At 34.6% G+C, this 26,621-nt stretch overlaps 1 protein-coding gene across 7 annotated transcripts in view; it reads left to right on the forward strand.

Annotated features, from left to right (window-relative positions):
• NBEA (neurobeachin) overlaps positions 1–26,621 on the forward strand; it is a 467,670-nt gene that overhangs the window by 83,314 nt on the left and 357,735 nt on the right. For all 7 annotated transcript variants that reach the window (XM_039566467.1, XM_039566482.1, XM_039566485.1 and 4 more), the window contains exons 3-8: positions 2,200–2,300; positions 2,551–2,646; positions 5,011–5,132; positions 11,852–11,978; positions 19,661–19,780; positions 24,806–24,952. In XM_039566467.1, coding sequence (XP_039422401.1) covers positions 2,200–2,300; positions 2,551–2,646; positions 5,011–5,132; positions 11,852–11,978; positions 19,661–19,780; positions 24,806–24,952 — 713 coding nt within the window. The remainder of the gene's footprint in view (positions 1–2,199; positions 2,301–2,550; positions 2,647–5,010; positions 5,133–11,851; positions 11,979–19,660; positions 19,781–24,805; positions 24,953–26,621) is intronic.

Raw genomic sequence — 26,621 nt, forward strand, 5'->3', positions numbered from 1 at the left:
TTTGTTTCTCTCCATCAATGTTTAATTCATTACTTATAAATATGTATTTCTAATGCCTGTAGGTTATCCACATCTTCAGTAGAAATAAGAATTTTTCTGTGCCATAAGGTAGTACAGGGCTATAACAATGAAACAAAGCAGCACATGTTCAGTGATTTTTAATACTTGCCAATCATTTCTGTGTTTGACTGTATTAATTTGCACTTTTGTCATCTATGTTACAAGATTTTTTTTTAATGGTGTTCTGATTTTCACCAGACAACTTTGCTTCTACACAACATTTTTTCTCTGTGAAGGAAGCAAAATTTGCAGTCTCTTGATCTGAAAAGCAAGCTGAAACAACAAAATAAGAATTGGGAAATTCTCAGCCAAAGATTAGTATTCACTTGTGCTTATTTCCTTTCCTAAAGAAGAGTTCAGTTTGTGACTGTTCCTAGTTTCTGATCATGTGCAAGATGTGCAAATCACTGCCAGCTTCACATTGCAGGCTGGAGACTACAGTGAAGGGGGCAGGTACTAGGAGAGCTGAGTCATAGAATTCACCTCCATGAAATACAAGGTGTTTGGTTTTCTTAGCTGTATTTTGTTTTCCCTAAGTCCGTCACAAATATATGTGGCACTATTTTTAAAGGGAAGATTAAAGAAATGAGAAAGGGATAAAAAAATCTATACTTGAAGATTAGGACTATATTCAGAATTTATGGTGAAAATGTCTACAAAGTTGTTTTGCCTTTCCTGATATGCAGTTTCACTCACCAAACGGTTTACTATATCTTCTGTAAATTAAATGATATTTCATTCTTCACACATGCCTTTTGCTTGCTAAGGATCAGAGGCTAGTTTCATAGTGGAAAAAGCTAAATAAATATTAATGCTTTTGCTCAAAACCACTTATATATGGATTTGCAAAAAGAAAAAAATGTTTAAAACCAAAATATGAATGTGAAATGTCTTTGGAAAGAATTGTTTCTCCTGAGAGCTACTCTTTGTCAGCACCTGTAAGAATCATCCTTTCACTAATGAACAGAGATAACATGAAGTCCTACAAATAAAATATAAGATTATATGTAGAAAGTTATGTCTTTACAAGTTTTAGCAGGGAGACAGGAGGGGGGGCGGGGAATTCTGTAATTGTTGAACAGATGGGGAAGGTGTGTTAATTCTGATTCTGTTGTGTCATAGCTCTTTTGTTTTGAAAACTCTGTACTTCACTGCTTGATCTTTGAATTAAATTCTTATGCCTCATCTGTGAAGATGAGCAAATTGGTTTTCCCCCTGCTAGAGGAAGTAGTAATTCTTCTAAGTACATTTTATTCCAGAAAGAAGTGTGGAGTATAAGGAAAGGTTCAGCATTCAACAAGCTAACAAATTCTTAAAATGAAATTCTGGGGTTTTAAATAAAAATTCAAGCACTACCAGTAATTTAAACCTGATACTCTCTGAAAGGAAGACTCTGTTTAATGTTCTTACTGTATAAGTTCATGGGTTTTGAGACATTGTAATGAAAGCTGTATTCCATAAGCTTCTTTTTATTGTGCTCTTTAATTATTTTCTCACTATGATTTTTATTTTCCTTACTTTTTTTTTTTTTGTTGTTTTGCTCTTGTTTGGTTTGATTGCTGGGTTTTTGTTTGATTGGTTTTGTGGGGTTTTTGTTGGTTTGAGTTTTTTGGCAGGGGCCAGAGGGAGGTGTTGTTTTTCTTTTATTTTCTCCTGGCCTTTCATTACAGCAAAGATCAGAAGCATTACCTCTGTAGCAAAAATGTGGGAATTATACAGATTGCAGTATAAAATGCTGGGTTTAGGTTAATGTAAAGCATCTTTTAGGTCAAAATATTTTAAAAAATACTAACTTCAGAGGAAGGAAGGAACTCTTACCCCAAAAATATACAGAAGGAAGGCAAAGTTTATAATGTGTGATGAATGTTGTGAAATGGGAAGAATTAATGCTCCATAAATGTAATACTTTTTTCAAAGTGTGATGAAAAATTTAAAACTGCACATTTAACTTTTTCTTTCTAAAAAAGATAAAACAATGAGAACATGAAATCCTTTGTAAAATATTTAATACGAGTAAGTTGGATTTTTAGAATTTGTGAATACCCTTACTTTTAAAGGTATTAATTTTTTCAGCTTTTTTTTATTTTGTGTCAAAGCAGTGAAATTCAGAGTTCAGAATAACTTTATTTTCCTTTGAAGATCTCCTAGTTGATATGTTGGGGGTTCTTGCCAGCTACAGCATCACTGTCAAGGAGTTGAAGCTTTTGTTCAGCATGCTTCGAGGCGAAAATGGAATCTGGGTAAGCTGTGATCAGATAAAACATTAAGTGTCATTCCATTAGAGCCTGAAGTTAACATAAGCTGTCTCCTGAGACACATAAACTTGAATTTGTTTTCTCATGTTGACTGAACATATGTTTAAGAAGTATTTTTGCTAACTGTTTTAGAGTTAATTTGTTCTGTTGTTTGAAAACTGTCCACTTTCCATTGTAGCCTAAAGATTACAAAAATGGTTGTATTGACTTTCGTGCAATTTTCTTTTTTTCACAGCCAAGACATGCAGTTAAATTATTATCAGTCCTTAATCAGATGCCACAGAGACATGGGCCTGATACCTTTTTCAACTTCCCAGGCTGTAGTGCTGCAGTAAGTTTTCAACCAAAATACTACAATTTCAGGAACAAATAAATAGCTCCTCATTTGCATTTCCCTTCATTTGGTTTCAGAAATTCTTGAAAAGGAAATGAGGGGGGAAATTCATGTTTGGGTAATGTAGACATTGCCTTCCACAGACTTACAAGGTAGCTGTGTTGTTGAGAAGTTGCACTTGTGAGGATGGAATGTCAAGCAGTGGATTTTGGTCTGGGGAAGTTACTGTAAAAGGGAAACCTGAAAATTCCAAAGAATGGTGTTATTTCATTGGAATAATGTAATCAAAATTATATAAGGGAAAGCTTTGAGGAAAATCAAGCAATGAACTTGTCCATATCATCAGTTTACAGTGACTGCTTAGTCATGAATTTTATTATAAAGTTTTCATTTTGTCTGAATTCCATCAGCTGTTTCCTTTCCATCAAGGCAGTGATTTAAGTACAGTCTTCTGACTTTTCTTTTTGAGGTAACTTACAATGGTGAAATTATATTCCTTTCCAAACCTTCCCAAGTGGATATTCTTTCTTCAATTCACTGCATGTACTTTCAAACAAATCCCTACAAATAAATTATTGTATACAGATTTATAGATTATTGAGAGAGTACATACAAATGGTTAATACTGGGAAATAGAAATCTGAGGTACAGTTCCATTCTGGTATGGAATGGTATATTCTCAGGGAGAACTTGGAATCTTCTAACAGAATATAATCCTGAGATTCCTGTTTTCTCATGCCAGTGCACGGAGGCTGCCCTACTTGCATTTCATCCATCAATGACACTTATAATTTTCTTTAAGCACAAACCACTATGTCCATTCCTTGTGAACAGACTTTTCAGACTGGGAGATTGCATCAGGGAAGTAAACTAGCTGATAATCACTGTTTTACACCTGGGTTATTTTTTGCTAGATTGCTTCTTTGATCTTGTTTGATACCCAGCCTCATAAACAGATGTGTCAGCAAAATGCATAGGGGTCGATTGTGTAAACAATTAATTACTAAGTTTTGAAAGGGAAATTTTCATTATCTCCTGCTAAATTAAAACCACAGTTAACCTCTTTTACAAGTACATGCAGCAGCAAGACAGCTGTTGCAGAATATGAATGTCTACAGTGACACATACTGCTTTGACATTTTTGGGCTTCAGAGGCAAACCCTGATGAAATTTGTCTCTGAAATTTAATTTTGTATCAGAGGTTCAAAAAATGTTTTGCAGGGGAAGAATTTCAAATATTCCTCCCTGTCCAGAGATGTGCATCAATAACAGGAGTTCTTGATTGTAGTCCAGAATCTCTTTCCTTTGTTTGAATCCTTCCAGGATCTTGTTTCACATACCCCTTATGATGGACTGCGCACCTGTAAATCAAGAAATTGAGTTTCAAATTTACACTTCTTTATTAGCTCATGTTGGATTACACTATGAAGTTCTGGAGAGGACTTCCTCTGAAGTGGACCAAGGGCAGATATTTATAAAGTGACCCAAAAACCAAAGCATTTCATTAGAAAAAGGAGACTGGAGAGGACCTAGTTGACTAGCACTGAGTTCATTTTCAGGTGTGATGCACAATGTTGACATCAGACAGAGAAACAGCGTAACTTTTAACTGGCATGATAAATATCAGGTTTGCCCTCTTTAAGGTTAAGTTCATGCTCCTTGTAAATCCAAAACTTCAGTGGCCGTATGAAGGAGCCAAGAGCCTACCGAACCAGTCTACGGATATGCTGCTGAGAGCTGCTTCATTTTCCCAGCTGCAGGGCTCTTCCCAGTACTGTATTACATCTCTACCAGTCTGTGTAGGTAGCATGTGAATCACTCCAGTTGGAGGACACCTTATGGTGGTGGTGGGAGTACTACTCCCAGGTATTGTTCCCATTTGTCATCAAGCAGCTTTTCTGCTTAAGGCAGGAAACTGCCTCTCAGGAGGCAGGAGCCATATCCCAAAGGTGTTCCTTGAAATGTTTAGTTTTAACAAGGAATCTCTATTTTATGATCTGTTGATTTATTTGATTTTATATTTAAGTTTATTGATGAGATTAATAATTATTAAAAGCTGAACTTATAGTTTAATTTCTGCAGAAGTAATTTTTCTATTTTTGTTCTGTTAATATTGCCCATTCTCAAATTTAATTTTGTGTCCTCTATTGATAGAATTTATGTAGTTAAAAGTTTAAGTATTTCAAAATAGATAGAAAAGTAATGCATTTATTCAAAAGCAGTATTTGAAGGGTTTTTTCTATATTTTATATTTGAAAGTTAAAGCAGATCTACAGATCTAGAATGGCACAGGATTTTAAAAAGGCATTACTTTTCAGAGTATTTCTCAAAATCTAATTTTTGTTTCTTTCTTTTTCCCAGGCAATTGCATTGCCTCCTATTGCTAAGTGGCCTTATCAAAATGGGTTTACTCTTAACACCTGGTTTCGTATGGATCCACTAAACAATATCAATGTAGATAAGGATAAACCCTATCTCTATTGGTAAGTAGCTTATAATGCTGCAGTTATAGTTTGTTCTGGCTTCCTAACAACAGTTAATCTTTCTCAATTTTTTTAGTTTCTGACATGTTTTCTCCCTGTCCCCATCAAATATCTACAGATTTTGATGGCTGCTCACTGTATACAAACTCTTAAAAAGTCATCTGTCCTTTTTGCTTTGCAATTCCTAAGTCCATGGATTCAAGATATGGGCCTTGTAGATAAACCATAAAATCTAGTGTGGTGGTTTCTTTAGGAGTTCTAAAATATATTATTTCTTAGAGCTGTAAACTGAGAATGTTGTCATATATTCTTTTTGGTGGTAAAGATTCGTAGCTGATGTCAGTACTACAAAATAAATCCGTTAAACTCAGAGCACACTGTTTGCACATTATCTAAAGGTAATATAAAGTACATCTATGAATATGAAAACAGCTTACTGATCACCTGTTCTCCAAAAATGTGAAAAACTAATGTGAATGTAATGCGCATAAAAGAAACGGAATATACCAATCTCAGAAGGAAATTGCAGTATCACAAAATATGTTGAGTTGGAAGAGACCTATCACGATCATTGAGTCCAGCTCCTAGCCCTGCACAGGACCATCCCCATCACACTGTATGCCTGAGAGCAGTGTCCAAACCCTTCTTAAACTTTGTCAGGCGCCAGCACCAGCTCTGACCACTTCCTTGGGAAGCCTGTTCCAGTGCCCGACCACCCTCTGGGTGGAGAACTTTTCCCTAATATCCAATCTAAACCTCCCCTGACACAACTTCAGGCCTGAGACTACAGGTCCTGTGACTACAGGGAAGAGATCAGTTCCTGCCCCTCCTCTCCCCCCTCATGAGGAAGTTGTAGTTGCAATGAGGTCTCCTCTCAGTCTCCTCTTCTCCAGGATGAACAGACAAGTGACCTCAGCCACTCTTCATACGGGTTCCACTCCAGACCCTTCACCATCCTCATGGCCTTCCTTCAGACACTCTCCAATAGTTTAATGTCTTTATAAAATCTTGGTGCCCAAAACTGCCCCCAGCACTTGAGGTGAGGCTGCCCCAGTGCAGAGCAGAGCAGGAAAATCCCCTCCCTTGCCCGGCTGCCAATGCTGTGCCTGATGTCCCCCAGGACATGCCTGACCCTCCTGGCTGCCAGGGCACTGCTGACTCATGTTCAGCTTGCCATCAACCAGCACCCCCAGGTCCCTTTCCACAGCACTGCTCTCCAGCCCCTCATTCCCCAGTCTGTCTGTACATCCAGGGTTACCCCATCCCAGGTGCAGAATCTGGCACTTTCCCTTGTTGAACTTGATATCGTTGGTGATTGCCCAGTCATCTGATTTGTCGGTCTCTCTGCAGGGGCCTCACTGCCTTCAAAGGAGTCAACAGTTCCTCTCACAGTTTTGTACTATCTGCAACTTGCTTTTATGCCTTCCAGTCCTGCATCCAAGTCATTTATGAAAATGTTGAAGAGCACAGGGCCTAAGATGTAGCCCTGCAGACCCCACTAGTCACAGGAACAATGCAAATTCTTGCAATTTTTAGATTGTGGATTAACCCAAGCTCTAATTACTAATTCAAAATAGGAAAAACATCCATCTAAACTTTACACAGATTTCAGACTTTGCCACATAAAAGTTTGTGTCACATACAACCACCACCAATAGAAAGATACCAAAGTAAACATTTATTTTCTTTCAACATGCTTTTTGATCATATAATTAATATCTTTTTCAGTTTAACTAGATGAAAAATGTGTAGTATAAATAACTCTAGGCTTTAGGTGAGTGCAGTGCCTTTGTGGTGTGAGACAGCAGTTATATCAGCTCAACCATGATGTGAAAACTGATTCTAAAAACTGGAGATAGGAAGCAAAGGAATGCTTTCACATTTGCCAGATGTGAAGGAAATTTGCCACTATTCTGTTGTTAGGGACATGCTAAACCCTGCTTCAAGAACTGTAAGTCAATTTGGTTTTTTCTAAAAAAATAATTCTAATTATCTCTGAGGATGATGTTGGGCAGCTGCTGACAGTCTATTAACACTTGTGTATTGGAACAGTATTGCAGCTATCTTACCAATTATAAACTGAGTGTGACAATCCTGGAAGAAAATTAGAAGTCTGACATTTGCATAAATGATAAATAACAACAAGGCAGAGCAGTCAAATTCAAAGGGTAAGGTAAAAGAATTCTGTAGCAGAAATTTTAGTGTAAGCCAACCAATGTCATATACCTGGCAGTGGATAGTGGGTGCCATGCTTACAGAATGAGTAGTTATATATTAGAAAGCAGAAATTACAGCAGGATGTTAAAGATTGTTGTAGGTTACCAACTTACTGTGAAATCCATTTTCATTGCTTTAGCTGAAAGAGCTAATGTGATCTTTTTAAGGATAGTCTGAACAAACAGAAAAGATAATAAAGGTTCCCTTCCTGAGATCTTGGCAAAAGCATTACTGGAATGCCATTTACGGTTAAGAATTCCTACTTCTTTTAAGAGACCATTGGAAAAACTGGTACTATTCATAAAACACTTGAGAGTGTCCCCTGGAAAACATATTTTATAATAAATAATTTTTTTAAAAATCTGAGATCCAGTGGGTAGACTACAAAACAAGAAAATTCAAACTTTTAGATACACAGAACTATGGTCACTTCAACTATCACAACTATAAGACACAGCAAAATAATAATAAACATCTTCATTATAGTTTAATAGATTGTTGGAAATATTTCTTAAAAACTAAGGTGTAGATTCTTTGTCATAAAGACACTGCAAATTTAGATATTTAGGGCTAGCCTTGAGTATGCTCAACTGGGAAGTCTCCTTCCTCTAAATCAATTTACTTGTTCCTGCTAAAAAAAAGGGATGGGTGACATAAGTAAGGCCTGGAATTAGATATGATCAATCCAGATGCTAGGATTGATTTTAGTGGGGTTTTTTTGTGGTTTTTTTTCAGTTTTTTATTTTTTAAGATGTGCTTTCTTTCAGATTATATATCAGGTTCTCTAAAAGAGTTAGAAGGTGAACTGAGGCTGGATTGTCATAAATGTTTTTTGCCCATAAAACATCCAAGTGCTTCCACAAGCATTATATGGAAGAATGGCTAAAACTTCTGAAAGTACATTCTACATTTTAGTTTTACAGATGTAGAGACAGGAAGGAAAAAAAAAAAAACAACCAAAAATCAAGCTGTCTAATATTTTCAGACTTTCTCTAGGGCTTGTGATAATAGAGATAATGCAGAACAGTTGCAAAAGCATATAGTGGAATTCCAAAGTTGGTAGAAAGCAAATTTCACACACACCTTTCAGGCAAGAATGAATTAATATCTCCTCAATATCAGCACGACAATCATGTGTTAAATTGCTCATAAAATCATAAACTAAAGAAACTGGAATCGCTAAACAGTTCCACCAGTGGATGGAAGAATGCTCTCTTGCTATTGAAGTGTAATAGCATTCACTAGCTGCTTTGAGAAACTGGCTGAAATGGAACATAATTGTAAAGGTTATATGAACAAACTGTAGTAAAATTGTGTTCCAGCTGCTATGGGAGGTAATTTAAGGCTCATAAAACCATATGGCTGTTGATGGTACTGCTCTTGTTGTCTCCATGCATTTCATCTCTGGATGTGGCAAGTTCTGCACATGTAGGTAATCGGTAAGAAAATTTCTTTGCAATATCCTAGAGACCAGTCCTAGCCTACATTACCTCTGGCAAGAAAGAAAATGTGAAGATTAATATTATATAGTATAATGTTGAAGTAAACAGAACACATTTGAATACTCAGTTTCTTAACTACTGTTGTATTAGAATTCTTATTAATTTAGGGGAAAACCAGTAAAATCTTGAGTAAGTTTATAAATGTTTATAAAATCATTCATTCTATTCCAAGACAAAGAGCCCTGCTAAGAAATTAGCAGTTTTTTCATTATTTCATTGCTTTCTCATGTTCGTGCGCAGAACTCCAGGAAGTTAAACACATGACAACTCAGTGTTTAAAATTTTAGAAACAGTCTGATTTGACGATAATGGTGATAAAATCAGCCCAGTAACCAGGAAGGATAGGAAAGGGAAAAAAATTTAAAGATGTAGACCTTTATTCAAGAGAGATTCTTTATTTCAAAATGCTTTCTAGCTCTTGTTCAAAGTAGTAGGAGACATTTTACACAATGGTAATGTTTTATCAGGTAGAACCATGATATTTTCAATGGTTGGGTGTTGTTAATTTAAAATAAAAGATTATATTTGACATCTCTAATGAAATAATACAACATCATATGTCAGAACGTAGTGAATCTCTGTATTGTTTTAATATCCTTCAGAATGGGATTCCATTAAACAAAACCATTTTAGACTGTAGAGATGACTTACATTGCTGAGAAACGAATTTGGCATCGTGAGAGATGCAGTTACCTGCTGAAAAGTTCTTTGAGTGGCATAAGGCCCTAAGGAGATAAATCAAAGTCTCAAACTATCTCAGAACACATTCAGTTGTTCCTGTTGTAAGAGCTGTATTTTAGGTTTTCTAACCTTCATTTTATTGTACAGAATTCAGTGCTGTGGTCATGCAGGTTGTGTATATGGATAATGCAGATTGTATATGTATATGGGTGATATTCTTCCACAGGGCTGTTCACTGCTCCTTTTGTTGGGGACTATAGCTGCCTTTGGGGTCATTGTGGAAGCCAGATCATTGCATGATCCAGATTAAAAATAGTCTTCAAAAGATTAAAGGGAATGGCAGTGTTATGAAGTATCTTCACTGCTGAGATCAGTGATAGTGGACAGCATGTAATATTTCTTTTCATTCTTAGGTTATGTCTTAGGTTTATTTAGAGAGGACATTTTACGTTTATTAAAGAAGTGGGTTTTTTTTTTTTTTTTTCCTTTTTTACCAAGAGAGTTCTGTGGAAACTTTGTAAAGGCAGTGGCAGGGAATAATGCTCCTTTTCAGCACAACAGCTTGAAGGGAGAGAGAACTGTGTACAATGTAGAGAAGCAGATGAATGAATAAGACACAGCCTGAATTTGGGAAAAAAAAGATATATGCTATATCTACTTCAAGACTGGAAGTAGAAACTTGTGTGCAAGGACCCATTAGGGTGCAGAAAAACCATCTATAGGTGTTATTACTCCTGTTTACTCGGTTCTGTTTACTCTGTTTTTAAAATTTAATAAAAGTATTCTAATTAATTAATTAAAACAAAAGTGGCTTTCTAAAATTTGAGAATTTGAATGTCTCTTTTTTACCTCCTCTACAAATTCCCTCGTAGGAGAGGAATGTCTAAGCCCTGATCACCTCAGGGTCTAATCACAACACCTATCTTATAAAGAGTTTATTTTTTTCGTAAGGTCATGGTTTATCAACTATTTTTTTGATGGTGAGCGAAGAGGAAAATCTGATTCTCTCCTTAAATAATGTACACATGCAGATTTAACTGTAAGTTTCTGAAGATTGAATAAGTTCCACAAATATGCAAATTTTTCCATATTAAAATCATTATTGTATATGTGTGTGGTAGGGTAGACCAAAAATATACAATTTCAGCAGCTATTAAGGAAGATGAAATTTGAACTTGATGTTTGTGTGTACCTTTCACCTCTTAATATTCCTAGAAAAAAACTAGTAAAAATGTTTGAAGAAAATGTTGCAACAAAGAAACAATTTAAATCAGTATTATTGCAATAACATAAAATTATTTTATAAGTTAGCTACATTAAGAGAATGAGAAAGTATTAATTAGTGGGCTACAGGGCTTTGTGCAAATGCTCAAAATGAGTAGTGTCTTTTTTCTTATATTTACAAAGCTTCATTTCAGAATTCATAGCTGAAATTCACCATCTAGACCTTGTATTTCAACCATTGGTTATTTATTAAAGAAAAGTCTAGAATCTTTATAAAGTTGCTCCATATTGTTGATAGCAAACTGCTCTTCATTGTACTTAGCTTTGCAGAAGGGATTATGCAGCATAGCCGTAGATATGGACTTGCCGTTTTTAAATTGTTCTGTGAATGTCATTCATGAACTTTCACCAGTTACCTTTGCAAAGTGGTTTTTAAGTCCAGAATTACTCTTTAAAATGCTCTTGATTTCAAATATAAGTGGAGAAATGTATGAGCTTTCTTTGTTATCTTTCTTTATGATATTTGTCATAAGGAAGCTTGGAAATCCTTGTTAAACTTACTTTCTTAAAATTGCAGTCCTTTATCCATTTGACAAATGAAAATAAATCCGCAACTCAGATGATTAAAACTTCATAGATCATTAGCAAATTAATTCATAAGTCTGAAAAATAATTCCTGTGTATAATAATTATCTTGAATCCAAATTTGTGTCATACCAGCTGCATCGTTCTCTGAATCCCCCAAAATTCTAAGGCATCTCACACTTGTTCTGTAATGGATATTTCTTCACAGCTTTAACCAGATATGTTATTTTAAACGATGATTAATTAAGAAACTGAGGGTGAAACATGATAGATATAATACTGTCTTGGATTTTAGAAAAAAAAAAAAGTCCTGATTTTTAAAATGTGGTCTGGAATCTATTAAGTGCTGAAGGTGAGTAGCTCCCCAAAGAATGGTGGAAGAAAATTAGATTCACCATTCCAGGTACAAATTTATTTTCTTTTTCATGGCAATTTAAAGTAGTATTTGGACCTTTTTATTATACAATAATTCCCCTTTTCTCAATTTCATTCATAATTCTTTCTTTTCAGTTTCCGCACTAGCAAAGGTGTTGGGTATTCTGCTCATTTTGTTGGCAACTGCTTAATAGTTACGTCGTTGAAGTCAAAAGGCAAAGGTTTCCAGCACTGTGTGAAGTATGACTTTCAGCCACGCAAGGTAAGCAAAGTGGTGTTTACAGTAAAGAATAACATTGAATAACATTGACACTGTGCTTCTGGGATGAGGGCTAAAATCCCTTTAGTGCCGTAGTATTACTAATAATTTTGTATTTATAAGTAATTGCTCTAGTGGTCATGCAAAGTTACAGTTCAGAATCAATTCAAGAAAAATGTAATAATTTATAGCATAGCATTTCTATGAAGTCAGTTTGCTTTTCAAATTACTGCTTAATTAGCTTCAGATAGAGAAGAGTTTTGAGTACTTGTAAAATGGCTATTATTTATATACCATCATTCTGTTTCTGAAAATTCTGTACGTGGTAGCTTTGTGGCCAAGGTCTTATATGATATAAGGCTCTGAACTTTCTTCCATGTCAGTGCTGTTTCGGGATTTCTCATTTTTCATAGTAAATCTTGATTATATCTCTAGATCATTTTAGTGTTTATTTCTACTCTATGCCTAGTAGTCTTAGGGGAACAATGATTTTGCGGCCTTCAGTATTGCTGTTAGTTGACTTTTCTGTGCAGCAAGCATTATGTGTTTGTCATGGATATCAGTCTGTGTATATTTTGCCATGAAGCTCATTTCTTTTTTTTATGGGCTTAGAATTTGTATATTGAATTTCAGTTCTTGATTTTCTTTTTTTTCTTTTTCTTTTTTTTTTTTTTTTTTTTTTTTTTTTTTTTTGAGAAACCAATCTCTTTAGGAGAGAATGCCATTGTTCACACATCAGCTTAATGTTCTACTATTTCTCTTGGTGTCTGTGGCTCAAAATCACCGATTCTAATTTTGTCATTGTGCCAATTTGGGCAAATTTGGAAATACATCCTCTGAGAGAAGGCAGGTTACAACCATCCCGCCCCCACCAGGTTCAGGAAAAAAATAATTTTTCCTTGAAGGAAAGTGAAAGAGATAAAAACTATTTATTTAACAAACGCACAGGAAAAGGATAATAATGCTAAATAATGAAACCTCTTGCTGTAGAGAGAAAACCTGGGAAAATTTCAGAGTCCTTCCGTAGGTAGCCTCTCTCCTCCTCCTCGGAGCTGGGACGGGGTGGGCCCTCCTCCCGGGCCTCCACCTCGGTGGAAAAGTCCCAATATGTTCTGATATTGAAAACAGTCCAGCAGAGAAAAAGGGGAAAAAAAACCCAAAGTCCCAGGAAAACAAAAGTTCAACTCTCCGTCTCCCTCTGGGGAAAAAAGGCCGAAAGCTGGTTGGAAAGCAAGCAGGGTGCTTCCTCCGCTCTCTACCGCAGAAAGCAGAGGAGTCTGTGTATCTGTGTCCTTGAAAACAAATTGTAAACTGCTTTGAAAGTTTTGCTGAGTCTTTTTTTTCTCTCCCCCCTCTCAGGCTCACTTTAAAGGCACAGAAAAGGCAAAAAATTAATTTCTGGGCATAGAACAGCGATATGGGATACAACATAATAAAGTCACCCCCAGACAGTCATGTAGCTTTGACTATCCCACAAGCATGAAACTTACGGTTTTCTTAAAACAAAGTAATGTCTTTTTCTAGCATACCACTTATAAACGTATCTGCTGAGTGTATTGGAGTGAATCAATTCTGGTTTTCATGTTTTTTCAATTTTATAGCGAGAAAAGTATTTTGATGACAGTTGAATTTTAGTTTAAAGTAGCACATCTGAATCCAGGAAAAAACATAATTGTTAACTTTTGTATTATATTATTGATAGTCAGCTTTTGGGATCTAGCTGATCTTTACTTGTTGATGAGGAAATAGTTTTTCATATTTAGCAAGATATGCTTTTGTTAATTTTTAATACATATAACTAGTTTTCTTTATGCCAGCTCTGGAAAATTTTAGCTTTTGCTGTTTTAATAAAAATGACTAATTCTGAAATGCTAGTACCTGTGTATCTCATTATATGAATACCAGTTTCAAATCAAAATCAGCTGATCTGCTGAAGTATATCAAAATATAACTCCCATGTTATTTTCACATATCCCAAAGTTCATGCTTCATACACTTTGGGTTATGTGTCAGATTTAGAAAATATTTCAAACAAATATTCTAGAATATATTTTCAAGTGGTTTAATATATGTTTTTCCATCATTAACTTGTGTCCACATGTATATGTTAAGGTACATAATTCATAGTGGAGGAAATAAAACCTGTCAAATACTATTCCTGGCCCTTACAAATCAAAATTTATCCTGTTTAACATGAAAATTGATTTTCTTCATGTTGTTTAGATATGACATTGGTTTCACTGTACAAGATTTGGATGTGTAGGTATGTATTCAAAAAATGTGTCCTCATTTACAAAGCAGCTAACTGTCCAAATGCTAACTTAAGAAGTGTGATTTTTGCCATCAGATGTACCATTCCCTAGCTATTTGCTTACAGACATAGGCAATAGATTTGTCAGAAGCATCATCTTCAATAAACTTCTGAATAATGTGTTTTGAGGGTTTTAAAAATTTTTTGGTGAGTCACAGTAAAATGATAAATTCAAGTCACCTGGTCAAAAGCTTTATGTAGGCAGATCAGAGAGTTGCTATGTTCACGTGAAGGTCTTCCTGCTGTTAACTATGTCATATGACACCATTCACAGTATAATGTGTAATCTTAATTTATAACTTTAACATGTGCCGAGTGGTTACTTTACGTTTCAATTGGTGTATTTTAATAATATTGTAAATGTAAGCATTTATAAAACTATATGGATAAATTTGGTTATCATATCTCCAAATAGAAAATATGGGTGTAGTATAATAGCCTGACATCTCAACAGAGATAAACTAACTTTGGCAGTATTATGTTTAATATGTCTACTGCTTTTTTGGGACTCCAAACTGAATTTTTTGTGTGAGTAACCCCCAGTGGTTTTTGCTCCCTTGAGTTTCAGCATCAGCATCAATTCTTGTAAAACTGTAACAGGAAAGCAGTGTAGTCAAGAGCAAACAGCTTTTTTTTGTGTGTATGTTTCTAATCCTGAGCACCTTTAACTGTAGCAGAGACAGAAATAAGTTCCACATCCTGGAAATACTTAGTGTGTGATGCCTCATCTCTCTGATTGTACTGTGCTATGGAGTAGGAATATGACTTAGTGACTTAGCAGTTGGTGACTAAGCTTGACAGGTTTCAGCAGTAAAAACAATGCATAGTGAAGTGTCTTTTAGTACTACCTAAAGAAGCTCTTGTTACAGCAGAGAGAGGCATGGTCTTTGTGCATTTTTGAGCAAATAATATGGGGAAGGAAACTGAAGGATGAATCTGAAAGAAAATTGTATTACTGACTTTGAATATTAGGGGGAAAAAAAGGATTTTTTTCAACTAAAAGTTGAAGAAAAATTGTGTGTGAGATCATACAACTTGGTTGGTTTGTTTGTAGTAGAAAAGTGTCCTCAGATACAGAATGATAGAGAAATTAAAAAAAGCCTGTTTAGCATGAGCAAAGAACATTCATATAAGTGAGACACAGATACTAAGAGGTTATGAAGCATACATGGATGGCTGCTTCTACATATCATAGAAAAAAATAAAAAGGAAAGAAGCTGGAATGTCTTATTTAGATCAGATTATTGACATAATAGTAGTATCAGAAGCTTTGTGGACTTGACCATCAGTAGTTATAGCTATGAGTGATAGTGGGGCAGGCCTTGGCCATAGTATGGTGCCCTGTAGTAAAGACAGCCTTATCAGGTAAATAAGTTAATTGTAACAATATATAAAATTGTTTTTGTGCTCTGAAAATCAGCAGCTCAGTAGGAAAACCATACTTTTCAATTAAATTGTTAGCCACATGACAAGGATGGTTATAGCATCTGTGATGAATTGGAGAAGATCAGAAAGCATACTAATAAACTGGGTGTTATCTTACTGGTAAAGGTGTTCAAACTTTTAAATACCACATACATTTAGATTTATTTATTTTGGTAACTTTCAGAGAGTTCAGACATTGACTCTTGCTTGAATTTGTTGTGAAAAATGCAGGATATGCTGTATATGAAGGATTTATGATTTTTATTTTCAAAGGAACTGCAAAAATCTGCCTTTCCTTCTTAGAAAAAAAAAGTGTTTGTTAATGCTAGAGAGATTGCCTAAATGCAAAATTACAAAATACTAAAAGCAAATACAGCATTAATCAAAAAATCCAATAGACTATTTAAAAGCTGCTTACAATTTACCTGAGCATAGATAAATAGCAAAGTACAGACCACTGCAGGTAAAACGAATTTGTTCAGGAAGTCAAAGTTGCATCCAAATAAAGAGTACTTAGAAAAGTACAAGTTATAGCAAATTCTATGCAAATTATTAGACAAGTAGGTTTTTTTCCTGTTCATAGGGCCAATTAGATGACTGAGGCTTAATAGGAAACCTTGAAGAATATATTAACATGGCAAAAAAGCTAAATTATTTAATTCCATCATTGTTTACTACAAGATGAGTCAATGGAGATGAGTCAGAGGAAGTGTCTCAAATTTAAATGTCAATAGAAGAGATATAGAAATCTATATAAGACATAGTAATTAATTTCTAGAACCTTAGAGTAGGCAGCCCCTAGTTCCAAAGCCAAAATTTCAATTGGGTTATAAATTTTTTTTTTTTCCCAAAGGAATTCTAGATGGGAAATAAAACAAATTTTAGAAAATGTGCTTTCTGATATTTAGAATTAGATATTATCACACTTGATTTCTTTGCCATCAAATTGTGATAGAAGCTAGGAAAATGTAAAGGAATGATTAGAAAACACATAGATAAATGTATCTGGGACAAAGCAATGCACTGCTGCACTGGAATTTTTTCCCTTGCTTCCACTGAATTATTTTAAAGAGTCTCACTTTGCATAAGAACAAGTTTGTTAGCCAGTTGATACACACACTACGTGGATTTCTGAAAATCTTTAGGCATTATACTCATCTGAAAGCCTTAAAAGAAATTATGTTATTATGCGATAAGAGAATTATATTCATTAAAATACAGTGATGGAAGGATATGAATCAAGTGAGCAAGCAGAAATCTCAGAAGGACTTTTATTTTCTTGTTGCTAAGACTGCATCAGGGACTTGGTGGAGTTTGTCATCTTCTATTTAGGAACTAGCTTTGAAAACCCACATTAGTCATTTTGGCTAGATTAATAGTGACAAATGCGAGACAAAGAGTAAACCATTTTTTTAATACTTGAATACTTTCCCGGCTAAAAATATATTGCCACTTAAGGCGTAAATTTAGTTAATTCAAGGGTAGGAGGACAAAAAGCAGTATTTTACTAGATTAGTTACTGTAGTGAGCTAGGATAGACTTCGTGTGCATGTTTGTGTATGCATGTGTATTCAAGATCAGAGCTGAGGGGTTGTTTTAGAACTTGGCTTGTGGTTCAGAGTAATAGGCATAGGTAGTGGTCTGACATAGCAGCCCAGCTAAAGATTCAGAAAAGTTGCATGAAAGAAATTAGGCTTGAACTAAAAGAAGTTGCATGAGCATGTATGGGGGATAACATGGGGGAAAAAATTATTATAATAAGGAGTTTATATAATTCCCCTAAATTTTGATGTGAACACCAAAGCTCTCCCAAGATAGCATTTCTCATTTTAGTTCCTTGTAGGCTCTGTGGACAGTATTTAAAAAGAAGTAATGAATTATTTGTTTCCAAATGATGAATGAGTCATCTAGTAAGCTTCAGCTACACACAGAGACAGTCTTACAAATTGGTATGTTTTCAGAAATGGTTTTAAAGCCCTTGAAAAGTAAAGTCACAGGCAGAAGATAAATAGATAAAACCTGGGGCTTAGGGGTTGTCAGCTGATTTCTGCTACAAAAGTGTCATACCTGGAAATACGAATAAATACACAAAAGGCACAACTTTGAATAGAACCAGCACAAAGAATGCCTGCTGTTGGGATGAAAATTTTTTAAATCAACATCACTTGGTGGAGATTATTGGTAAATTAACCACTGAAGGAATGGGAACATGGGAATATTTTTCTGAGAGATTTATGTTGGGTTGTGTGGAGCTTTGGAAAAGAAGTAATGATGAAAAGAAAGCTCCAGTCATGTGGTTTGCACTGAGTTTCTGATTAGCAGTTACATGTCTAGACATTGAGTTGTGAATATTTTGTTGAATTTATGGTGAGTGTTCCTTCCTTAAATAGAATCTGGTTACAAAATGGGAAATGAAATTTGCTTAGGGAGTTTTGAGTTAGGTTTTTTGATTTTTTTTTTTTTTTGAGGTTGACAGTGACTTACAAAAATTACTTTGTTCATGGTTCTTTGAAAAAAAAAAAAATTGAGTTGCCATGCATGACTTCAGAAGCCAAATCTGGAGCAGTACTTCTTTAATCCAGTATTGCTCAATAAGTCTATTTGCTTTGAAATTCAAGAAATGACATACTCTAAGGTATCATTGTATAATCAGCAGCACTTTTCTATCTTCTCTTAGCTGTAGGTTTTAAGGAGGAAAAAATGAAAAAATATTTTTTAATACCTGGACACAGATGTGTAAAAATATGTGTTCTCATATCTAGAGATATTATAGACATGTAACAGAACACAGCTCCACTTGACAACGACTGCTGTAGTGCTTATTGTAAAAATGTATTTTGCTGCATGCTTTTTTTTTTTTTTGTAATTCTGTGCTTTGTCTAATATCAAAATCAACATGTGAGAACATTTGCTTTTATTTGCTCTGATACAGAGAGACAGAATTTTATATGAGTAGGCTCTGTATCTACTTATCCCAGCTCAGAAAGAGTTAACAAGCCCCAAGGGTTGCAGAAGGGCCCTACTTTGAAAAAGAGGGACTTATCTGAACACGGAAATCAAAATATAGTAATTGAAAAAGATACCAAGAAAGGAATGATGGTGAAAATGTCAATTATTATTCCAAATTATTAGAAGACAAAAGGACGTTTTTAAGACAAGCTGACATTTTCACAGAGTCAATAAGATTGGAAGGGGATGTGTTGAGACCATCTTGTCTCTTCCGCTGTTTGCAAAAGGGACGCCTAGATCAGGTTGCTCTGGATTTTTTCCAGTTATCTTTCTAATGTCCCCAAGCAAGAAGACGCCACAGGTCTTCTTGAACTTCTTTGTCATGGACATAATGATTCCTGTTAAACAAATTACGGGAAAGATCACCACAGTTGTACATGGAAGCATTTAATTGTGGTGCCTTCTCTGATTATTTAATGCATTTTTAATTATATGAAAGTTGTCCAAAAATCAGTGGAATGGTAAAGAATAGAGGAAAAATATCAAAGCAAACAATCAGGATGACATCTTAAACTGGGCTGTAAAATTTGCTATTGTAAATTTTTTCTATTTATTTAGTAATTTCTGATAGACAGCTGTGCTGCAGAGACAGAGGTATGTGCTATGAATTTGTTAAGGTAAGAGCACATAGCTCTGGATTTCCTATCAAAACTCAGCTGTGTTTTTTTTACAGAATAGTGTTGAAATTAAATTGTATGTATGCAATTTCACCTCTAATCCCATAAAGGAATGCAGGTAGGTACAATATTACATTTAGGCACAGTTCTATTGACAGGACTTGAAGTCCCATTGACTTGAATTTCAATTTTATGTGTTTGCAAGGATTCATCTGTTTGTGTAAGTTTATGAGACTGGTCTCTTATTTTTTATGCCATTCATTAACTCTATCTTTTATAGCACAAAGCCTGCCCCTGTGTACTGATTTCTCATGTCTTTCCAGTGGTACATGATAAGCATTGTACACATCTACAATCGGTGGAGAAACAGTGAAATACGCTGTTATGTGAATGGTCAGCTGGTATCCTATGGTGACATGGCCTGGCACGTTAACACGAATGATGTAAGATTTTATTCTTTTTCCTTTCTCATCACTTTTCATTTTAAGGTTAATTCAAAAAGAAAAAAAAGGTGCTATTTTTTTTTTTCTCAAGATCTTTGCAGATTTTCTTTTTTAAAAGTTCTCTTTTGTTCTTACTTATTCATCTACTTAATAAAAAGTAGTATTATTGACTTTTTGGTTTTTTGTGTACATGTGCTCTCTTTCTGTACCTTCGACTTCAGAAAGTGTGAGAGCCTAGACCTAATGATGCAGAAAATATTTCTCTTTCTGGCTCAAAGTTCTGGCTATGAAAGGCAGACAAAATTATTTTCTTGTGCTTTGCCTTCAGCTAAACCTGTGATAGAATTTCAGAGGTTCTTGATTCATCAACTTGCTATGCTTTTGTTATTTTTTATTTATAATATGATTCTCATTTCTTTCTGACTGCTATAAGGGATAAGGAAGCCTTTTTGTACTTAAGGAAATGAACTCTCTTTTGCTAAATTCTAGAGGCAAAATTGGATTTCAAAGGGAGAGTTTAAATATTGCATGTTAATTAAAGCAGGAGAGCTCTGCCTTCCAAAGGTTCTTATTTCCATTTTTTGTGTTTTTTGATAGCATTTCTGCTTGCAAGAAAAGGCTAGCCTTTCAGTTTTTGCAGAGCATGGTTTCTCCTTGGTATTATATTTTCGTGATAGGTGGAATGTGATAACTGAAAAGCCAGCTGAGCTCTCAGAGGATCTGGGCTGGGTTACTGGTTATATGGTGTGGGGATCTGTAATCCTGAGTGAAAAATGCTTAGCAGGAAGAACTGCTCCTTCTGTTTGTATTTTCTTCACTGTATTCTTTTCTACTTTCTCACACAACAAAAGTACAATCTTTTCTTAGGGTGAAATTGGTTTACCAAGCTTTAGATACTTTAATGTAAGTCTTAAATAGGTACCTTTATTTTTTCCACTGAAGAATAGGCTAAGCTATGAAAGACACTGGTTATCATTAGCTCTCTGTTTTTTAATAGCAAGAATCTGTTTTATCAATAGTAGGAAGTAGAATAGAAAGTTTGAGAAAATCAGGAAAGCTGTATGAATGCAAATGTATAAAATACATAAGAGGGAAATAGGGGGGACTGTGTACATAGGCTTCTTACTATTTTTCTTTATCTAGGAAGAGAAGCTCTTGTTTTGACTCTATTAGAACTTTCTTGTTTCATATAAAGTTTGAGTTGTTAGAAGCATTCCCTTGAAAAATCTTGAGCAATTATCCAGCTTATTTGTTAACGTCTACCTTCATACCCTGCACCTGGATATAACTTTAGTCTCCTGCAAAATGACAAGAAAATACCTGACCATAATAGGTTTGGTGGAAAAGAAAACATTACGTAGGTCAGCCAGTCATTCTTCTTTCTTTACCTCCCATGTTGGGCCTAAGTATTTATGTAGTTTACACTGAGAGATTTAAAAGTACAAGTTGCGAAAACTGTGAAAACAGAAAAGGTCAGGAGCTGTGCATTGTTGACTAAGTGCATCTGACTTTTCAGTCTTTTCTTATGGAAGAACATTGTGAAATAATCAAGATTTAGAGTTAAAAACACTAAGTATACTTAGTGACAAGATTTTTCATTTGCTCACTGTGTCAAATCTACTACTAAACAATAAGCATTATGATTAAACATATTTCTAGACTAGTAAAACATTCATTACATTTACATTATTGAGTTTAACATTAAGGGACTTAATTGAATATAATTTTTTTAAGCATAGGTTTTGTCTTGGTAGAGATTGGGAATTTATTTTATTTTTTCCCAGACTGATTTTGCATTACCATTCTCTAATATTTTTATGAGGGCTTTTACAATATCTGAAATTCACCTCTTGTACCCAAGCAAGAACTGAAAAATACCTCAGTCTACAATTTTCGTATGTAGCCTGGGAGACATGGAAGTAAAGATAGAGGTGGCAAAAACAGTAGGAGTAAAAAAAAAAAAAAAAGCTTATTTATTTTTTAATTTTTAATTATTTTTTCTTGTATTTCTTATAATTCATTCTTATTAATACAAGGCCATGAAGTTACTGGGTTCTTAACTATTTCTGTAACATGGCCAGGCAGATATAGGATATTACAAGATGTACACATTACAGCTTCAGATCTGCATTCTTCACAAATATATGTTGTCTTAAGAGATACGTTTTCATTTTATTGAGCCTCCATGTATTAAATATTTGCAGTATTTTTCACCCAAATTTTAGAGGGAAGATACAAATTTGGATGAAAAAGGGGAAAGGGATTATAAACCTCTTTGTGTAGCTATTTCTAATTTGAATGCTGCTGATACACTGCTTTTATAGAGCCATTTTTGTCTCCAAATTCATTATTGCTATGTAATGAAATATAAAAACAATAGCAATGCCAATATTTATTGTTACATTCTAGCTACAACATACCGTAGCTAGTAATAAAGGACTTATTTATCTTATCTTCCAAGAGGTAAATATAGCTAGGTGTAACATAATCAAATGTGTGCAGCCACAAGCTACTCAGCAGTCAGGATCAGCTTCATTTGCCTTATAGAACAGGTGAGAACATTAAGAACACCTGTTCTTAATTATTTATATCAAATGAACTTTGAGATAGAAGTTAAATTGAAGAATTTGACAATTGCAGCAATATTTGACTATTGTATGATTAGGAATTTTCTCCAGTTATGGGAAGTGACAGAAGAAACATAAAACTTCTCTTCAAGGTGTAGAGTATGGGGATATGGAAGTTTGGTGGAAGATTTTATTCAGATAGTTGGATGAAGATGAATTGATGATGTCTTGACATCTTTCACAGAACTTTGCATTCCCATTGTAGAATAAGGAACCTGTAGAAGGATCTAAAAAAGTTTATTTAAGTGATGAAAAGCCAACAGTTTGATAAGATCGGTAGCACTTGTACTGCATTTGAAAAAGGGCTTGTAACTATCAAGATTATTAAGGATAAAGTTTAGTCCTTAAATAACAAGGTCCATAAGTTCCAAGAGTTTAATTTTTTTATATAAATAAGATATGAGGTTTTGGGCCGAGTAAAGTAGATCTGTCAAGCACTTCATCTTGGAGTTGTTAATGACATACTACCAGGGATGTACAAAAATAGGCAAGCAAACTTGGTGTCTGACAGGTTTAAAACTGTGGAAATGTGAGATAGTTGGAGGAAGAACAGATGAGCTATGAGTATTGGGTGATGATTTCTAAATAAATAAATTAATTAATAAATCAGATTTACAGATTACTTGGCATCTGGAACAGAAGTGGATAAAATTACCAGGAAATCAGGAGTTAGCTCTCCCCTGCAATTAAAAATAATGGAAGCACCAAATCAAGAATGAAGTGCCAGAAATGAGAAAGTGTAAACTGGGAAGAATGAAAAAAGACAGAACAGGAAATTACTACAGGCTAACAAACTTAGAACTTAACTATAATTAGAACTCAGAATCGGTTGAGAGCTACAATAGCTGTTATAAAATTAATGATTACTAGAGGAATCCAGGAGAATACCCTTATAATATGCAGGAATGTAGTCTCAGAATATTTAATATCAACTAGGAAAAAAGTGGTATCAGTAGCTCAGACAAATTCCTCAAATAACCATTGAAAATGGCAATTGCTCAACATTAATTGACGTAACACTTTCTGACAGTAATAGCAAGAGTGTAAGGAAAGCCTCCAAGGCTAAGTAGGACTTGAATAAAGTAACTGAAAATTTTTATAAAATTTTGCCATTAGGTTTACCAGGGGTCAAAGGGGTCTGATTAACCCATCTTTTGCACTGTACTTAGTGCATACAACTTTATTAATCAATTTTAGTGTAGGGTTTTTTTGCCAAAAGTTTTTTAATTTTGTCAAAAACATTGCTTAAAAAATAGAAATTCTAAGGAAAACAAAATTAAGATAGGTAAATCAAAGGAGGATAAATCAAGGATAAAATCCTGGCTACTTCTTCTCACCTGTTCTTAAAGCTGACCTCTAGATCTTTGTCTCTCCTTACACCTGAGTCCCCTTTTCCTTGTTAATAGCCTATCCACCTAGACCAGTTGTTGTACCAGTTTACCATATTTATTTCATTCTCTAGACTGACAGAAGTTTTCCTTAAGGTAAAACTCAGTAGTCAAGCCAGATGAAAAAGCAGGTTTCCTAATGCAGGTTCTGCTGGTTTGCTGATTCAGATCAGAAAGTGAGATCAGAGCCGTGTTTCCATTCAATAAAGTATATTTGACTCAAGGAAGCTGAATGAATAACCTTCAAAGATCCTTGAACTTCCTCCTGTTGTCCTTTTGTGCTGTATCATGTTTTCTGGTTTCTCAGGTCTTTGTTCTAGACAGGTTTTTTGGAAGCACCTGAAAAACTTAAACAAATCCTTGCAAAATAGCCACAGAAATAATTTCTAATCTGAAATATAACGGTCGTGGGCAGATAGAGAACAGCAGAAGGGAGGGATAGTTTTTGGAAGAAGGAATGGAAAAAAAACTCTTGTGAGTATAGAAGGCAGAAGAGGATTTAAGGTCAAACCAAACCATTATAGGCTGTGGTCAGAGAGAAACCATGCACCAGCTAAAATTAGAAAATCTGTAGTTCTTTCTTTTTTTTAAAATTTTTTTTTTTCTGCTGGAGATGTTTACCTCTATTGCAGAAGAGTGAAAGAAGAGCGCATTTCAGCATGTGTTCTTGTATATTAGCAGTAGGAGTTCTGAGTACAATTACAAGGAACTTCAAGTGTTTCATATTCCTAGAAGGCAATAGGGGGGATTATTTTGTACTTGAATGTACTATTCTAATTTTCTCTGTTGTATGTTGACCAATTAATAGAAAACAAATCCTAGCAGCCATTCTTATGGACCTCTAAAACAATTAATGCTACTATATTCAAAATGAAGTTGTTCACCACAGGGAAGTAATAAAAGATTGATAATGGTTGGTTTATCTTTTTAATTACAGCCTCCCTTTATTTGTGGCTTCAGTAGCTGTGCATTAATATTATTTCATTATTAACTGCCTCTTTCTGATACAGAGCTATGATAAATGTTTTCTTGGATCTTCGGAGACTGCTGATGCAAATAGAGTGTTCTGTGGCCAGCTTGGAGCAGTATATGTATTCACTGAAGCACTCAACCCAGCACAGATTTTTGCAATACATCAGTTAGGACCTGGATATAAGGTAATACCGGATCTTAAGAATCATAAAACTGGAAAAAGAAAATGATTGATAGATATAGTTGGAAGATATATATGCATGTGGATATTCTTCTTAGGATCACATAGATTTTTTTCATGCGATTTGTTTTCAGCAACATAAGACTATTTTGTCAAGTATCCTAACTAACCCTAATTTTTACCATCTTTTTGAAAGACGAAAGTTTTGTTCAAAGCACAGCTGAAACATGTCTGTACGTGAAATTTATCACTTCGGGTCATAATCAGATTAGAAAAATTTCGTATTTGGTGCACTGAATACCAGAGAAGTAACTTTCTTCTCTACTGTTTGTATTTAAAAACCTGAGTTAAGGCAGATTGACATTCAACAAGGCAGAATAAACCAATTCTGTACAAATGCATGGTTTCAGGCAGTCCAGTTGAAGTAAAAGTTCAGCTTTTTACTCATGCTTTGTCACTAATATTGAGGGGACAGATTGGACAAATTAATGGTGCATGCATAAGCTTGGATCTCTAGTCAGAAATTAGGACTTATAATGGCTGTGTATGGTATTATTTCATCAAGAAAAAAAACACAGATACATTGCAGAAATCTGCAGAAATTCCTTAGTGGATAGTACTTGAAAATTAATCTAAGCCTAGGTAAACAATATTGAATTTCAATTTATACCATGAGTTATTCCCAAGCTTTCTTTTTTCTAATTTTTGAAATTTGTGGTTTCATCTGAAGCAGACTTTCAGTTTTTCAATATATATCTTTTACTCTGAAAATAAAAAATTTTAAAAGCCACAAGTAAAAATCAACATTTAGATTCTAATAGTATTAAGTTTGTGTGTTGAAAATGCATACTCTTAATCATTTGATTAGAGCTAGCACTTGAATGGCAGGGACATTTGAAAATATCTTTCATGGTGTGTATCTATGTAGTTTAAATAACCATGTATATGTCAGGATTACTTGGAGAAGAGGAAGTCTATTGAATGTGGTTGATGGTTAAAATCTATCTTGAAACTAAAACTATTTAGTCAGTTAAGAAAAGTCCATAACCTGTGCAAACAAGGAGTATTTTATTCCAAACTTAATACTGTATTTTGTTTGGACAAATATTTCTGCAAATATTTTTTGGTCATATGAAATAAGTCAATGTAGCCTTATACTTCTTAATAATAAATGTATTAAACCTTTATGAATTCAATAAATTATTGGATTTCAGTATGCAGAAGCATGCTGAAGTCATATCAAATAGGAATAAGGCTTTCATGTGTTTCAAGAAGTGAAAATTATGTAATATTTTTTGAGTGTTGAAGGGGTCGATAAGGATATGAGCTTTCATGCTAAATGACATTTCCAGTAGTTGCTGCACTAACGCTATTACAGTTGTCAAATTGCCCTGCTTGGTTCATAGGCTTCCCTTAAACTACATTTCTGCACACCTGTAGCTTCTTAGTGATTTTTTAAAATGTCAGATATATTTAATATTTTGGGGAAATTCTTCTTTTGTGTATCATGTTTTTAGATTTGGGTCATGTACACAGCACAGTTACTGCCCCCTTGCTCTCTGAAGGAGTTTTCTTCCTTGTCTAAAAATCAGGAAGTATATTTACTATTTAATACCAGTTAAAAAGAACGGGCTCCCAGAGCAGCACCCTAGAAATAACAACATTAATTTCTT

This window comes from Corvus cornix, chromosome 1 (genome assembly GCF_000738735.6).
Source record: "Corvus cornix cornix isolate S_Up_H32 chromosome 1, ASM73873v5, whole genome shotgun sequence".
Taxonomy (NCBI): domain Eukaryota; kingdom Metazoa; phylum Chordata; class Aves; order Passeriformes; family Corvidae; genus Corvus; species Corvus cornix.